Source organism: Schistocerca serialis, chromosome 6 (assembly GCF_023864345.2).
Source record: "Schistocerca serialis cubense isolate TAMUIC-IGC-003099 chromosome 6, iqSchSeri2.2, whole genome shotgun sequence".
In the NCBI taxonomy this organism is placed as follows: Eukaryota; Metazoa; Arthropoda; class Insecta; order Orthoptera; family Acrididae; genus Schistocerca; species Schistocerca serialis.
Genome location: NC_064643.1, coordinates 243,905,547 through 243,924,591, shown reverse-complemented (window position 1 = coordinate 243,924,591; position 19,045 = coordinate 243,905,547). Strand labels below are relative to the sequence as shown.

At 43.0% G+C, this 19,045-nt stretch overlaps 1 protein-coding gene across 4 annotated transcripts in view; it reads right to left on the bottom strand.

The window, feature by feature from the left end:
- Positions 1 to 19,045, bottom strand: part of LOC126483699 (focadhesin) — a 288,818-nt gene that overhangs the window by 50,810 nt on the left and 218,963 nt on the right. For all 4 annotated transcript variants that reach the window (XM_050106786.1, XM_050106787.1, XM_050106788.1 and 1 more), the window contains exon 16: positions 8,749 to 8,954. In XM_050106786.1, coding sequence (XP_049962743.1) covers positions 8,749 to 8,954 — 206 coding nt within the window. The remainder of the gene's footprint in view (positions 1 to 8,748; positions 8,955 to 19,045) is intronic.

Below are 19,045 nucleotides of genomic sequence, written 5' to 3'. Positions count from 1 at the left end.
ATGGGGTGTATGTGTACAAAGTTACACAGACGTCTGGCCATGTCTTCAGATAGTTTCACATTTTTTGCTGGGCAGTATACCGGCTGTGATCAAAAAGTAATTGGAATTTTTGTTTTTCTTAAAGAATCGTTATTTACTCATCAACTTTGTCCCCGTCAAAGTAATCCTCCTCAGATATGATACACTTGTGAAAGCACTTTTTCCAATCTTGGGAGCACTTCTGGAGCTCACTTTGCATTATGGTGTTCAGTTTCTTCAGCAACTCTGTTTTTTCCTCATCAAAGGTGGCGAAATGACATCCTCTCACAGTTCTCTTCAGCCTTGGGAATATGAAGAACAAGCAGGGGGCATGTATGGCGAATATGGTGGCTGAGGCCAAAAAATCATTAACAAGCACTCACATATAAGCATTATCATGATGCAATTCTCATGAGTGGTTTTGCCACAATTCTGGTCATTTTCTTTGTATTGCTTCACAAAAATGATGCATAACTTCCAGATAGTATCCTTTATTAACTGTAGGTCCATACGGAAGGAACTCAAAATGCATTATCCCATTATATTAAAAGAAAACAGTGAGAAGAGCCTTTACATATGATGGAACTTGTGGAATTTTTTTTTTGGTTTTGGCTCTTGAGGCAGTTTCTTCTGGGCTGATTGCGCCTTGGTCTCAATGTCATACTTGTATATCTACATTTTGTCACCTGTTATTACATTCTTTAGAAGCTCTGGATTGTTGTTGAATTCATTCAGCAATTCCTGAGTGATCACTAGGTGACAAAAGTTTTTTGTCTTAATTAACACTTTCAGAAAGAACTGTGCTGCTACACAAGTTACGCCCAAAACATCCAAAAAATTGTGTAGCATGATCCAATGGGTATGCAAACATCAGCAGCAACCTCTCTGATGAAAATTTGCTGATTTTCTGGAACCATTTTCTTTCCTTCTTCCACACTGTCATCGGTAATTGATGTGCTAGGGCATCCAGGGTGGTTGTCATTTTCAATGTCTTCTGGGCCCTCTTTGAAACATTTTTAGCCATTCATAAACTCTTGTCTGACTCACAGTATATTCACAAAAGCCACCGTCAATATTTCAAATACAGTGCTGTACTTTCTCCATTTTTCAAGCAAACTTTAACGCAAATTCTTTGATCCATCTTTTACGAAAGTAAAAATCTGCTGAGTGCTTAAAAACACTTGTAACCTTCTCAACTGTCAACAATAAACTACATATTCAGAACAGTTGAAAATGCTACCATGCATCAGGAACATATGTACCAACAAGATAACTTAAATAAAATAAAATAAAAACAACCCTCAGATGTGTGAAGCCTGAGCAATTAAAAAATTCCCATTACTATTTGACCATACCTCACATATGCTTTTATTGCAGCCTTCTGACATCATAGTTTCAGAACTAACTGCCTAATGTTGCCATTATTTTCAATCATATAAATGTCTATTGTTAGGACTCTCTTGCTGATGACTTTTAATATTGACATGAATGTTACAAATATAGGTTACAAAGAAATGGTACAAGCCACAATAAAACGTCAGAAATGGGATTTATTTGAGCACTGAAAGGCTGCACCTGATAATGTAGGCTCAAAAACACTGACACCTGAAAATAAGGCACATGGTGTTTAAGAAATAAAATTAAAGAAAACATAATAAATTTCATTTTGCATGTTACTACAACTAGTAGCTACAAGGTAGCCCTGAGAATTCAAGAGTGTCAAAGAGAGAAAGGGACAGTTTAATGATGGTGACAAAGCAATATTAACAAAATTAATGACTTTTTGTTACACTGGAAAAATGTGAGTTAAAAAACAACAGAATGGGTACAGAGTAGAGCCACTGAGAGGTAGACAGGGGTACAGGTCCTCCTGACAGTCTAATTATTACCTCAAACTTTTCACTGCCATATTTTCATCTATTATTAAATTATAATTTAGGGAAGATAGAGAGGCTTATGCTCCAAACAGACACAGACAGCCAGGGGCCATAAACTGTAGATGATGGTGATGATGATGATGATGATGATGATGATGATGATGCAATTATAATTCAGTGTGGACTACTAATCAAGCAAGACTGTCATCTTTGCAAAGATTGTCTGTTTACCTAAGCTGCTGATGATGAATTTTTCCCTTCTGTAGTCACCATATATGGCCAGTATGGAACATGTTTGTAATGACAAAGTTACATTTCTCACATGGTCACATGTCTCGGGCATACTGAAACTGACTGGTGGCACTGCAAACCAGCCTGAGCATGCTCGGCTGTACCCTGTATAAGGATCCATGACAAACTTCTTGCCCTAGCTCAAAGCCTTCTAAAGAATGCCCACAACTTGAGTGTCCTGACCAGGTTCAAGAAAGGCAAAAAATGGAAGACAGTAGGTCTATTTATGAATCTGTGTTGTTCTTCGGAGCTCACACACACACAAAGTTATAGATATATTGACATGTCATAAGCACACAAGCCCAAAACCGAAATCAGGGTCATCAGCAAAACAGAACAAACAATACTGATAGAATGGTTACTATGAACACCAATGTATAGCCAGAACAGAACTCAATTCATGGGTGGAGGGTGGTGCTGTTTATACAAACACTGGATATTCTCGAATATACAAACATTACAAATATAAGATATTTCAAGAACATTCCAGAAATGATAAATACTAAATAACAATAATTGGTGTGGTTTTGTTTCAACTAGTGACCTGCAGCATGCCAGACAGCAACAATAAGTTCTTCCCCACAGCTCATGGTGTTGCTCTTTGTCCTGTACAAACAGTGAGATGCTGTTTCAGAAGTTCTTGTTGGAGCCAAATGCAGCACCCTGGATCTAGATCTTGTAAATGGTCCTCTGTATAGAAGTGCTCGCAGATCCTTGCTTTCTGGTATTATTATCACATGCTCTTCACTATGATGAATATCAAAGGTAGCCACTCTCACTGAAGCTTTGCAACCATCGAGCTGGTCTTCAATTTTCTTGAACCTGTTATTGTTAAACTGTGTCTCAGGATTGTAGTAGGGCTTCATGCGGAGGACATGGATGCCATCTATGCATTTTTGTCTTCTTGATGAAGGGTCATAGCCCTCAACTTCATTTGTGACATCCAACTAGTGATCTATCTTTTTGAGTAGTCCCACTTTCTGCACAGAAAAATCCATACCAAGCCTCCCAGGCTGTATCTCACTGGCCAATAATTGGCAATATAGCACTCTCAGTCTTTTTTCTAGCCATCCAGATGTGAGTTAGCTGCCTTGCTGCTTTGGTCCTGGTGATGAGGTGTTTCACGTAGTCATCCACAGTATTGTATGGCTGTAAAGGAACAGTGTATACATTGTCATTTTGGCCCCTTAACCATATAGAATAAAGAACAGTGTGAAGCCTATAGCATCTTGCTTCACTGTGCTGTGTGCGAATGTCATGCGGGCTGTATTGTATCTCAGTTTCTCTGTTCAATATCAAGGTACATCGAGATCATATCTGCCATCATCTTGGCATAAATTGTTCTGTGACACCATTCATCTGTGGGTGGTAGACAGTTCTTGTGGCTGATATCACAACATGAAATTACCTCTAATACTAATCTCAACTGAAAACTTTTCCACTATCAGAGATCATCACATCAGATGCTCCATGCTTCATAATGTCGTCTTCTACAAGAAATCTTGCAATTTCCAGAGCTTCTACTATCGGTACGACTTTGGTGACAGCACAGCAGGTGAGATGGTCAGCACAGGTTACTATTCATTGGTTCCCGATTTGTTGATTTGAGTAACCTCCTCAACAGATCAATGTGAATTTGGTGAAATTGCACTGCTGCAGGTGGGATTGGTACCAGATGCCCTGATGTAATTGCAGCAAGTGCTTCTGTCATTCATCTGTCGACGTCGAACAGATGTGCAGAACTATAGACCTATATCTCTGACATCGATCAGTTGTAGAATTTTGGAACACGTATTATGTTCGAGTATAATGACTTTTCTGGAAACTAGAAATCTACTCTGTAGGAATCAGCATGGGTTTCAAAAAAGACGATCGTGTGAAACTCAGCTCGCACTATTCCTCCACAAGACTCAGAGGGCCATAGACACAGGTTCCCAGATAGATGCCGTGTTTCTTGACTTCCGCAAGGCGTTCGATACAGTTCCCCACAGTCATTTAATGAACAAAGTAAGAGCATATGGACTATCAGACCAATTGTGTGACTGGATTGAAGAGTTCCTAGATAAAAGAACGCAGCATGTCATTCTCAATGCAGAGAAGTCTTCCAAAGTAAGAGTGATTTCAGGTGTGCCCCAGGGGAGTGTCGTAGGACCGTTGCTATTCACAATATACATAAATGATCTTGTGGATGACATCAGAAGTTCACTGAGGCTTTTTGCGGATGGTGCTCTGGTATATCGAGAGGTTGTAACAATGGAAAATTGTACTGAAATGCAGGAGGATCTGCAGCGAATTGATGCATGGTGCAGGGAATGGCAATTGAATCTCAATGTAGACAAGTGTAATGTGCTGCGAATACATAGAAAGAAAGATCCCATATCATTTAGCTACAATATAGCAGGTCATCAACTGGAAGCAGTTAATTCCATAAATTATCTGGGAGTGCGCATTAGAAGCGATTTAAAATGGAATGATCAAATAAAGTTGATCGTCGGTAAAACAGAGGCCAGACTGAGATTCATTGGAAGAATCCTAAGGAAATGCAATCCGAAAACAAAGGAAGTAGGTTACAGTACGCTTGTTCGCTCACTGCTTGAATACTGCTCAGCAGTGTGGGATCCGTACCAGATAGGGTTGATAGAAGAGATAGAGAAGATCCAACAGAAAGCAGCGCACTTTGTTACAGGATCATTTAGTAATCGCGAAAGCGTTGCTGAGATGATAGGTAAACTCCAGTGGAAGACTCTGCAGGAGAGACGCTCAGTAGCTCGGTACGGGCTTTTGTTGAAGTTTCAAGAATGTACCTTCACCAAGTAGTCAAGCAGCATATTGCTCCCTCCTACGTATATCTCGCGAAGAGACCATGAGGATAAAATCAGAGAGATTAGAGCCCACACAGAGGCATAGCAACAATCCTTCTTTCCACGAACAATACGAGACTGGAATAGAAGGGAGAACCGATAGAGGTACTCAAGGTACCCTCCGCCACACACCGTCAGGTGGCTTGCGGAGTATGGATGTAGATGTAGAGGTGTAGATGTCATTGGCATTCTTTACAGTGGCTCACATACATAGTGTCTAACAGATCAGCTGAGACATGCCCAGTGATACCTGTGACTGATTCTGTCTACAGTTTTCATGAATGTTTGGTGACCAGATGTTTTAGAATTGTGGAAAACTTCAGGATAGCTGGATGAAGGTGAGCTGGGCAGACAAGTCATTATTTCCACCCACTGAATCAAAGTTCCTCTTATACAATGTCTTGTTTATTAACTGGAATTGTCCTTTGGTCCATTCCTCCTCCTTCAGGGGTTCTATGGTTTTAAGCAGTGTTAGATTTTTCCTCTGTTCAGTAGCAATGCCATTTAACGCAGCGTTGACTGAGATTGCATCCATGCTTCTGTGTTCTGCCAAATGATTCCATGAAAGGCAGTTGGCATACTTGTGTTTACATCTGCTTTTGTATACCACAATGACAATGTAGATCTGAAGCCTCAGTGCCCATTTCGCCAATAGACCTGATGGAGCCTTCAAGCTAGGCAGCCAGTGTAGAGAATGGTTGTCTGTTAGAATGGTGGTCCCTAGGCATGGTGAATGGTTTGCCAAATAAATACAGCTGAAACTTATTGATGGCCCAAATAAGTTCAAGAAATTATTTGTGTTTAGTATTTATCAATTATGCAAGATTCTCGAAATATTTTATATCTGTAATGTTTGTATATTCTGGAATATTCTATGTTCATATTAACAACAGCATTTTGGAATAATCTACATTTGTATAAACAGCAGATTCCTGGAATTTTCTATATTTTTATAGTCCAGGAGTTGGTTCTGTTGTGGCTGTATGTTGGAGTTCATAACAAAGGTGCTTTCAGTGCTAAGTTTATACTTCACTGACAGCCCTGCTTCTACAATTGGATTCATTTGTGGTTACAATGTCACAATGTTTGGTGAAACATTGGTTATTTCAAGACATCTACCTCACTGTGGCTCAATTATGCTATGTAAAAGCCATCACCTACATGGACTGGAACTGGAATACAAGCAGTACATCATTAACACAGTCCACATATTCAGGAGACTGATGGACTCTACAATGGCAACAAATCAACTGTACATTAGGCACCCACTAGCATTTTCCTATGACACTGGTGAGGATCCAACGAAATGGCTAAAAGCATTTGGCTAAATTGCCAAATACAACAGGTGGAATAACATGCTGTGTTTGGAAAATGTGTACTTTTATTTGGATGTGACACCCCGGCAGTGGTTCAAGAACAATGAACAAAAGCTCAATAGCTGGAATTAGTTCCCAACCAAACTGAAGAAAATGTTTAGCAACAATAAGTGGCAACTCCTCTTAGTGGAGGAACAACTGAATTCGAGGGCCCAACATCATGGGGAAATGACAAGATCCTACAGAGAAATGTTTTGGCCCTGTGAAACATTGTGAATACCAATAGTGCAGAAGCTGACAAAATATCACACTTGATGAAAAGAACTGCATGAGATATGTACCTAACTCTTCTGGTATAGGATGTTGCAACAATAGAGGAATTCATCGAGTGGTGCCAGCACATTGAGGAAATCCAAGAGAAAAAAAATCAGGCGAAAGAGTTATGACTGACATATCAACGTGGTCCCTATGACAGTTTTGTAAGACTACTAAGACATCATCTCTCTCATATTTCAGGTAGTGAGAGAAGAAATACAGTACTTTATGGCAACCAGGGCTGTCTGACTGAGTAAGCAAGAGATAGGAGTCGTGATTGTCAACCAGATACACCAGTAGATAATGAAGAATGTTGAAGAGGTGTATTAATCTGTAGCATCAATCTCTGCTCATAGTCAAATGTGTAGGAAGAATGGTCTCAGCCAACTTAGACTTATGCCGTAGCCATCAAATCACAGGCCAACACACAACTAACACAAGCATGGCCAACACTTACATCAAGTGTAACTCCCACAGAGGAACAGATGTTTGGAGAACAGAGGACAACACACCACTGTGTCTCCATTGTGGACATTCTGGACACATCATATGCTACTGCAGAGAAAGAGGGCAGGTTCTTGATGACTACTATACTGCCACAAAGTTCTATTCCCATCAGTCGATTTCGAATGATGGTAGTCAACCTGCGGGAAGAAGCCCACATCTGAATCCTGAACGAGTTTGTTCCCCCAATGTACTTTAGCCATTCCCTAATGTCGTACAGAGGTAACAGCCGCTAGGCTATCTGATGACTTCAGGAAAAGTAAGGCCTACGGAGGTGAGGCCATCATAGATGCGGTTCCTCCATGGATGATAGTCATGAAGATGTCATGAAATCTCATTGACATCACCAGTAACAGCCAACCTATCTGGGCACTAGTCAACTTGGGGGTTTTCTTTTTTTGTAACATAGGACGCTTATCAGCTAAGGAAGATTATGTTCTGTGACACGAAAACAATTGTGCCAAAAGTTGCAAATGGGAAATACATCCAGCTGACAGGAATTGTATTGCATGAATAACTACCAATGGCAGAAAAACACTGCCCTTTGAATCTTTTGTTTTAACAAAACATAGTCACATGTTATTCTTGGGTGAGACTTCTTGCAGGCATCATAAGCAGTCATGGACTGTGGAAGATCAGAGCTTCAGATTAACAAGGGGATTCCACCAAGTACACAAAACAAAGATTGCTCTGGGGGGTTGTTTCCTGTTTAAGACATTATTCCCTCCCACCATTAATTAAATGAGTTCTAGATCTATCTGTGATTTCTATCATTATACTATTTCTCAAGTCAACATCACTTTTTCTCAACTTATATTAATTGTACAGGGATGAATGCAGTTTTGTCAGAAAGATATTTTATGTGGCTTCTGACATTGCATATTGACTTTGTGATAAAACTTACTACATGTAGAAAATTTTAATGTAAAAGGGACTTAACTATCACATACAAAAGGGCATCATGGATGCTCAGCTTCACACCTATATTTTATTAAGCAACTTATTAATCACAAATAAGAGATTCACTTACTCCCTTTTAATATTATCTTATTACAAATACTTTTTATTTGTTTTAAAGTACTTATTAACTGGATAATTTGTACACAACATTGTCACAGATAATACCATGACCACTGCAGTAGTTCATTATCTCCGTCCGTCATGCAAGTTGACCCTTCTAAACAAACATACTTTCCAAAATCACAAACACATTTGTCATTGTCGCCTTCAGTTGTTCTTTACCTATTGCTGCTATGGCCTAAAGTGCTAACTGTAATTGAAAACATTTGTCGAGATATACAAGGATGTCTCTTAAATTCATGATCATTATTTCTGTCATTATTTAAAATTATAAAACTGCAAAAGTTTCACATGAGGCCCGCTGATGTAGTAATAATTAAAGAGAGAGTAATAAAATTTAGGGAAAGTACAGCAATATTAAGGAAAAAAATAAGTACTTCAAAGTATAAACATATACAACAAATTATAACATAGTTTAACACAGTTCATACTTTCCTTTGTGGTCATAAGAATAACACACTAACAAATACAAACTGCAGTACCAACCCTGTTAAGGAAGCAGTTGCATCAATGCACTCATTCAGCCAGGTAAGTGGAACATCTGTGTCAGTCCTGCGAGCCATGGCGCTACGAATATGAAGGGCAAGACGTAACTTTTCTGCTGTGACTTCCCACCAATTAGAAGGGGAACTCATTCGCTCAATGTTTTTTGTAGGTAGCTCAGTTACACAGTCCACATAGGCAGCAAACATCTGGAATTAACAATAAAACTTTTTTAAAAAGTGTTACTGTACAGACACTATTAGAAAGATGGTGTACAAAAAAGCCTAAATACCACGGTGTTTATCTTAAGAAGTACGCTGTAGATGTATCTCTGTCCTTCGAAGAAAATATTGTTGATGTTGACACCTTACTCCAAATAAGCAAGAAATATTATCTTGTAGATATGCAACAACTTTTGTCAAACTGCCTTCTTTCTGACAAAAATAAATGGAATACGAAAAACTTGTTCTCTGGTACTACTATCAACACTTCTTACAAAATACTATCGTCATCAGTTGACTACCAATTTGGGTCTTCTTTGGATGGATACTGGTGCTTATTGAATATACAAATTCTGCTGAAAAGTGTTAAGATTTTGAGAGATAAGAGCTATTTCATTTCCATCAACAGCTAGGGAAATACATGTTCACAAAGTGGAGTCCGGTATTTCAGGGAATGTCTAGCAACAAGTATTGTTTTCTGGATCCTGTGTTCCAAATAGTAATGCCAAAATTATACTGCATCAAACATATTACATTATCTCAAACAGTTTTGATTAATGCACAACATAAAGCTTACAGTAATAGTAATTTGGTGACGCTGACTAGATTCTAGCCTGAGAACAGTTGGTTGTCAACATTTAAATCCTGATAGTATTTGTTGGCTTTACCTGCCAGGCTAGCCGAGAGCATTAATGCGCTGCTTCCTGGACTCGGGTAGGCGCACCGGCACCAGATCGAATCTGCCCAGTGGATTACTGACATCGGTCAGCATGCCAGCCAGCCTGGATGTTGTTTTAAGGTGGTTTTCCACATCCCGCTAGGTGAATACTGGGCTGGTCCTCACGTTCCGCCTCAGTTACATGACTTGCAGCCATCTGAACACATTCGCACTATTCCATGGATTACACTAGACACACACAGCTGTGGTACACTAATTCCGTCCCGGGGGGTACGGGGTGGTGGCAGGAAGGGCATCTGGCCACCCCCTTTAAATTAACCTTGCCAAATCCAATCCTAACCAACCCGACCCTGGGAAACCACAGGACAAGGCATCAGCAAAAGAAAGAAAGTATTTGTTGTGTATTGTTTAGCACCATCCTGGCATATAAATATTGTGGTTGTGCCACAAGATGTCTGCTGCCAGAAGGGTGAAGGGCACAGTAATGGGGAAAATGCCATGTGTGCATGCACAACATGAGTAATGAAGTCCTTGTGGTAAACATCAGCCATGTCATTGTTGGCATGGCATTCTTAGTGTTGTGGCTTGGCAGGAGAGCCAACACCGTGTTATTAGAGGAAGCCGAAAGGCACGCGTTTTAGCTCACGCAGGCTGGCGTGAGGTCTGGAACAGGACAAGGAAATTAGAATTTAGAAAAACGGACGTAGCTGGTGGAATACTTAACTTTAATCCATAACTGGTGAACATCGCTCTTGACGGTACATTATTCATAATATCAATAGTAACTGGTAATGGCGCCTTGCTAGTTCGTAGCAAATGACGTAGCTGAAGGCTATGCTAACTATCGTCTCGGCAAATGAGAGCGTATTTTGTCAGTGAACCATCGCTAGCAAAGTCGGTTGTACAACTGGGGCGAGTGCTAGGAAGTCTCTCTAGACCTGCCGTGTGGCAGCGCTCGGTCTGCAATCACTGATAGTGGCGACACGCGGGTCTGATGTATACTAACGGACCGCGGCCGATTTAAAGACTACCACCTAGCAAGTGTGGTGTCTGGCGGTGACACCACACTTAGCATTGGCAGTTCAGACTGTAGTGTCAGTACTAGCTGACTTGCCAACAAGGTGCTGTGACTTCTCCTGGCATAGAGATACTAGCTTCCATGACTAGAGACATAGCAAGCATTTGACACCTTGTGCAGCTAACCAGACATATTATGCAATTGCTATGACACCACCAATGGTTTTTCTTGTTTCTTTTTAAAATATTTAAAATGGCAATAAATCATTTTAATATCTGCTATATGTTTATTTGTGGCCTACACAACTGTCTTGATTATTTTCACATCTTACTGGTTAGTAAGTTTCTAAAACGTTTTCATATTTTACACTAACCAATCATAATTACTAATATGTTATGGAAGATTTTGGCAGAATCTAAATAATTTAAGAGCTACAGTAACAACTAGCACTCAGACAACAGGCACTCAGACAAGACTAAAAACATTGCTAGCTTTTGAACGAATCCTTTTTCAAGTTAGAGCGTGCAAGCGCGCGCGCACACACACACACACACACACACACACACACACACACACACACACACACACACACGTGCGCATATGTGCAGTGATTAGCAGGCACACATGCGCGCGGAAGCACGCAGTAACATTTACTCATTTACTCACTGCGTGTGTGCGCATGTGTGCTTGTGCGCACGCGCATGCACACATGCACACCCACGCACGCACGCGCGCGGACGCACGCACGCACGCACGCACGCACGCACACACACGCGTACGCACACGCGCACGCGCACGCGTACACGCGCACGCGTACGCACACGCGTACGCGCACGCGTACACGCGCACGCGCACGCGCACGCGCACGCGCACGCGCACGCGCACGCGCACGCGCACCCGCACCCGCACGCGCACGCGCACCCGCACGCGCACGCGCACCCGCACCCGCACCCGCACCCGCACCCGCACCCGCACACGCACACGCACACGCACCCGCACACGCACACGCACACGCACACGCACACGCACACGCACACGCACACGCACACGCACACGCACACGCGCACGCACGCACGCACGCACGCACGCACGCACGCACACACACACACACACACACACACACACACACAAACTTTGCCATCAGCTGAATAAACAATGCATGGACAACAGTTATACTGGTAGACTTGTGTGAGGGGGGTTGTGGTGGGTGGAGTGGGTGTGGGAGAAAGGTGAAAGAGTGAGGTAGGGAGGGCTGGGGAAGGGTAGCTGATGGTTCAGAGGGAGACAGCACTTGCATAGGATGGGAATGTTGGAGGGAGAGTCAGCAGGTGCATAGGTGCATGGGATAGGAATGCGACAAGACACCAGCACTGATGAGTAAATGTAGCACACAATGATAAATGACTTGGATTGATTTGGCAGAGGATGACAGAACACATGATGGGAAGGACTGTCAAGAGGAGGGTGTAGGTGATGGATGAGTGAAGTTGTGGACCTGGGGCAGAGTGTAGGTGTGTGGGTGTGGGTGTGTTTGGTGGGGGTGGAGGGGCGGGGAGGGGGAGTTAGCAGAGACTTAAGAGCATACTGATCATATTGTGCTTAACAGAGTGTACCACAACTGGGTGGTTAACTCTGTTCCTGGCCATACCTTATTTGAGTAGACAGTTGGTTGGTTGTTATGCCCACATAAGACTCCATGCAGAAATTACTGCAAAGTTGGTACATGACACGATTGCTTTCACAGGCTGTTTGACATATGATGGTGTAGGATAAACCTGTGGCTGGAGTAGAGTAGAATGTGCTTGGTGGATGAAGTGGACACGTCTTGCACTTGGGTCTTCCAGAGCAGTATGAATCATTTGGCTAGAGGTGTGGAATGGGTGTGGTGTAGGGATGGTCCAGGATATTGTGTACCTTGCATGGATGGTGGAATACCATTATAGGGTGGGTGGGAAAGATTGTGGGTACATTATTCCTCATTTCCAGACATGATGATAGAAAGTCAAAGCCCTCATGAAGGGTATGTTCATTTGTTCCAGACCAAGATGATAATTAGCGATGAGGGGAGGGTGGGAGCAAGGTGGGGGAGGGGGGGGGGTCAACAACCAGAAAGGTGGCAAGTTGGGCTGAAGAGGACCAGATGGAACAAAAGGGAGAGAAGCTGTCAAGACTGTAGAGGAATGAGGATAGGGTATCTTGGCTCTGCCTCCACATCATCAAGATAATTGTTTAACACTAGTTACCTGCAAAGTAGTCCCCTTTGGCTTCTACACACCTTTCCCAACTTGTTTTGGTATGGTGTGCAGTTGCTTCATCAAATTCTGCATAATATCTTCCTTATTCTAGAATCTGACCCCTTTCACAGTTTTTTCAGTTAAGGGAAAAGCCAGGAGTCGCCTAGTGCTAGGTCAGTGGAGTAGGGAGGCTGACAGACCACAGTTGTGTTGTGTTTGGCCAAAAACCTCTGGATTAACTCGTTCAAACCTGATTTTTTCTGGAGGAAGGAAAATTTTTATTGATGTGGTAATGCGCTTAGGTGACTTTTTTAATGATTTTTGATGCAACTTTTATACAAAAATATACAATGGAATATAGTGAACCAATCACATTCGGTATTCTGCTGGTCACAATCTGCTGTGCACTGTCAAGAGCCGCAGCACACTGCTACACTGTTGATATTTTCAGTGTTGCCCAACAGTTGGCAGCACTTGCACGTGATGAAAGGGTTTAACATTCACAAATGTGTGCCTCAGGTTTCCACTGAGAAAAAATACTTCTGTTGCAAGTAAGACACAGCAAAATTTAATGTACACAGTTGTAGGCTGAGGGTTAATTAAGAACAATGAGTGTGTGCATTATTGTGGTAAGGGTCTTGCTGCCGACAAGTCCAGCCATATGCATCTCACTGCTTCATGAAGGTGATGCAGAACCTTGTGGCAGTACTCTTTATCAAGATTAGTACCTTCTGGGGTGTCTTCATAATGGACCATGCCTCTAGAGTCAAGAAAGGTGATCAGGATGACTTTCACATTGCTGCGGACCTGCCTCGCCTTTTTGGGTCCAAAGGGTGAAGGATACTTCCACTGCAATGACTGGAACTTTGTTTCTGGATTGTATCCATAGACCCAGGTCTCATCACCAGTCATCACTGTGTTGAGAAAGTGGGGATTACTGTTGACAGCATCCACCATGTCCTGTGCAATCTCTGAACACAGTTGCTTCTGATCAGTTACTAGCAACTATGGCACAAATTTTGCTGAGGTCCTTTTGATGTCTGTCTTTTCTGATAATGATTTGTCTATCTTGCATCACAAGAGTTCTTATGTGATCAATAACAACCTCATTTGCAGGTGTTTAAGGTCTACCTGAATATTCTTCATTCTTCACTGATGAGTAGCCATCTTTGAAGTGGTTGTACCACTCCTTTATCTGTATAATACCCATCACTTTGTCCCCAAACATATGTTGACTCTTTCAGACTGTTTCAACTTCAGAAACGGCAAATTTAAAACAAAATTTGATGTAATAACATTGTTCCAATTTTTCTGTCATTTTGCCCATAACACAAAATCCAAATGACTATCACTTACACATTTTCACTTGTCAATGGCTAGCCAGTAACTGGTTGATGCTGCAGTCATGTAAATAAATCAGGCATGCACACTACATATTCCTACAAAGAGAGACAGTGTGCACTGCCCGAAACAACTGTTGGTTGCAAAAATAAAAAAAGTTTCAATACTTTTTGAACAGCCCACATGAACCTGACCTAGATCAGAGGTTTGGGGTTTTAGGAGGCTAAGAAAGTTGCCTCTAGATGGACATACAAGGGTGCCACACAGATGTCCAATGGCTGTGCTGATGATTTATGTACATCTTCCCTCAAAGGAGAAGTATTTACATATGTGCAAGGAGGATGTAATTAGTTAGATGCATAAGGAACGATGTGATGGGTTTAGAGTCTGAGGTATGCTAGGAGAGAGAGAGAGAGAGAGAGAGAGAGAGAGAGAGAGAGAGAGAGAGAGAATTTGACAGCAGCAAGGCATGATGGTGATGATTTATATAGAGATGGCACCAACAGTGATGAGTAGGAATCCAGGTGGTAATTGTGTGGGTTGAACAAGAGTCAGTGAAGAAAGTGGTTCACATCTTCTCATCTTTAACATGAGATGCTGGGCTATAAGCAATTGATTGGAGTTGTTGGTTGACAAGAGCAGAAAGTCTTTTCAGTGGGAGCACATTAAATGGCTGCAATGGTGCATCCAGGATTGTTGGGTTTGGGGTTTGTTGTTTTTGTAAATCATGGTTGGTTGGTTGCATGCTTGGTTGATTTAGGGTGGGGGGGCAAACAGTGAGGACATCGGTCCCATCATCTCAGATGGCAGAAATCAAGGAAAGAACAATACAAACAGCACAGTCCAATCAAGGGGAAGGGAAATGGGCAAACAAAGAGGGAAAAGGACATCAGGACAACAGAAAGAAGAAAGAACAGGAGGAGGTTGGGTGGAAACGGGGAGAGCAGTGGTGCCCCAGAAACACTAGATGCAATGGAGCACCAGCACCACCACCAACTCATCCCGACACCCACATCACACTTATGATGATACAATGGGGACAACATGATGGGAAGAAGACACAGGAAAAGAGGAAACAAAACTGCACAACAGACCAGATACAATGTAGGGAAAATGCAGGGAGAACCTGGGTAGTGTGGAGGCCTCATAACTGATGCCTATGCTAACTGAGAGACACAGATTCCAGAGGAAAATTCAGGAACTTAAAGCTGAGAGTACAAACCACTTTCACAAAGAAAATGGAGGACCGACATAACTTGTGAGGTGGTCCACTAACACCCAAGACAAGAAACGTAGGAGAGTACATTCATCACGAAGGGGCCAATAGGTGGGGACAGTCCAGCAAAATATTGATCACTGTGAGGGGAGTGTCACAACTAAAAGGGGGAGGAGGGGGCAGGAGCGCTCAGTGTGAAGTAAAAAACTATGGGTCAACTTAGTATGGCCAATACGAAGACAGCAGAGCACGGTAGAGGCAGAGGGGAGAACACCACATGGTGAGAGTCTCCTGGACTGCACAAAGTTTATTAGACAGGGGGTAGCCTCCCAAGGGTCTGTCCATGATTGAGCAAAAAGGGATTTGATGTTAATCTGTAGAATGGAGTGTAGGTGCCGCCGCCCCCCCCCCCCATTCTGGATGATTACCAAGTTCTTTACCCAGAATACCTGTGTGGCCAGGAACCAAAAGGAAATCAACCGAACAAGTAATATCACCAAGATCTGTGAGACAGTCATGGATAGCAGAGACCAAGTGATGACTGGAAAAACTAGAAGTGATAGCTTGAAGACCACTCATTGAGTCCATATATAACAAAACTTGTGTTAGTGAGGACCACTTTATGAAACAGACGAACTGATAGATGGCAATCATTTCTGCAGTAACCAACCGAATGTGGCAGGTAAGAGATGGTGTTCCAAGAGAAGACGTGAAGGCATATCCCACATGACCGGCAGATTTAGAGCCATCGGTAAAAAAACCAATGGCCTCCTGAAAGGGTATTCGGAACAAACAATGGAACATGACTGGAGCCATGGAGGCATCCAGACCCCAGATGAGCGCTATCCAAACCTTGGGCAAGGAACTAACAAAGGGGGGGGGGGGGGGGATTGTGGTTGGGAGAGAACATGGGGAAGAGGACAAGGAGAGCACAGAGAGGAGATGGAAGTCACAGCAGACAAGTGAGGTGGAGCCCAAGCAGTAAAACTACCTGAGGACAGGCAGCGGGCAGGCAATGGCCCAAAGCCTCAAAAATAATAGGATAGGAGAGGTGAGCAGGAGAAGAGCAGATATTCATGGCATAGGAAACCATGAACTGGGACCACCAAATCGAAAGAGAAGAAGAGTGGTAGCGGCAACTGACCCATTAACTTGACAACCATAGTACAAACAGTACAGAACTTATGCCTGGTAAAGATGGAGAAGTGTTGAACAATCTACATACTAAGAGGTGTGGGCAAGGAAGCAAAGGATCTGAATTTACGAAAACACCCAAACTTCAGATGATGGAGATGGGGCAATCAAGTAAGCATGTTGCAAAAAGAAGACCCAAGGAATGGAACTGGGGGCCACAGTCAGGTGTTGGGCCTCTGGGTAGAGCTCTGGATCAGGAGGGACTGTAGTACAATGACAGATGTGCACTGCCCTCAACTTAAAGGGAGAGAATTGAAAACTATGTCAGAGTGGCAACATGGAAGCATGTGGAGCATGGTGGAGCAATCATTCCGCAGAGGCCAGCGAGGGGAACTAGCCCAAATACAGAAATCATTCACATACAGAACAGGGGTGACCAATGGTCTGGAAGAGGCCATAAGTCCATTAACAGTAGTGACAAAAAGGAGGACACTTAATATGGAGAGCCCTGTGGAATGTGATTCTCCTGGGTCTGTGGAGAGTTGAGAACAGTGTCAACCTAGACTCTGAACAACTGGTGGAGGAGGGACTGGCAAGTAAAAATTGGGAGAAGGTCCCAAGGACTCCACTCATGGAGCATAAGGAGGATGTGATGGCACCAAGTTATGTCATAGGCCTTACGAAGATTGAAGAAAACTGTATAAAGATGGCAGTGGTGAGAAAAGGCCTGCCAAACTGCTGTTTCCAATTGAAGCGGATCATCGATTGGAGACCATCTCTCCTGAGCCACACTGGTAAGGAGATACATGGTCCCAAGATTCAAAGACCTGATTGAACTGACAAGCCACCATCTGTTCTAGTAACTTGCAGGGGAGAGTGGTCAGGCTGATTGCCTGGGTAACCATCAAGGGATGACGGATTCTTGCCAAGCTCAAGAACAGGAATCACAATACTGTTACTCCACTGAGAGGGGAAGATGCGTTGGACCCAAATTTGCTTAAATATCTATGCAGGAGATGCTGTCATTTTGAAAGATTGGCCAGAAAAAGCTCCCATTCATTTAAAGGTTCACTGAAGAACTCTGACTGACAAGGGCTAAAACATAAACAGGGAGCTTCAGCCCGCTGTTTCTGGAGGAGGAAGGTGGCTTGGTAGGAGCCTGACACCAATGCCATTGTAAAATAGGTCACAAAGTGTTCTGCGATAAACTGATGAACCTGCAGAAGGGCCACTTGGAAGGGTAGGGCCTGGAATGGAAGATGGCCACTAACAACCTTGGATGGTTCGACATGTAGCCCACACCCGTGACAAAGGGACAGAAGACCTTAGAGAGGAGGCAAGAGTTCCCAACACACCCACTTGCTCTGTTTGATTAAGTAAAGGGCTTTGGCATTTAGATGTTTAATGGTAATAAGATTGGCAGAGGTTGGATGCCACTTAAGATGTTGCAAGGAGCAACAACAATCATGTATAGTGGAGGCAATGGCCATGCTCCATCACAGAACTGGCCTGGGCTTTGGCATTTAGATGTTTAACGGTAATAAGAATGGCAGAGGTTGGATGCCACTTAAGATGTTGCAAGGAACAACAACAATCATGTATAGTGGAGGCAATGGCCATGCTCCATCACAGAACTGGCCCGATAGTGAACATGGACTGTCAAGAGGGGAACAGCAATGTCGGCAGCATGGATTATCTTATCGGATAGATCACAGATGACAAAAAGGGTGTAAACATGACCTGGGAATAGAGGAGCCAATCAGCACGATGCAAAGCCCAGTGGGGTAAGCTTTTCATTTGGAGGTGGGAACGGAAAGGGAAGTGGTCAATTCACTGAGGTCATGGTGTGGTGAGAAAAGTAAGGAAGGAAGAAGAGGGGAAGAGAGAGAGGGAAGGGGAAGAGAGTAAAAACATCAATGGCAGAGAAAGTGCAATATGTGGTACTAAAATGAGTAGGGGAACCACCATTAAGAATGCACAAGTCATGGTCTGCAAGAAATTGGTCGATGAGGAGCCCCCAACTAGATAAGAAAGCACTCCCCCACAAAGTGTGGGGGGAATTAAAATTCCCGTGGAGAAGGAAGGATGGAGGAGTTGCTGAAAGAGGGCAGTTAGGGAAGCAGATACAGGTGGTCTGTCAGGAGGGAGGTAGAGATTGCAAACCATGACTGCAGAGTTCAGGTGGACCCGGATGGCAATTGCTTCTAATGTGGTTCAAAGTGGGATCTGTGTACTAACAATATTCATAGAGACTAATGCACAAATGCCATCAGATGCCATCAAAGAGCTGACACAGTTCCAACAGAAAGCATGGAACCCACAAAGGGTCTGTGAGTGAGCATCAGTAGAATGAGTCTCCTGGAGGATGACAGAAGCTCCCGAGTAAAAGGCAATAAGGGATTGCAACTCTGGGAGGTGATGGTAGTATCCATTACAGTTCCATAGAATAAGCATGGA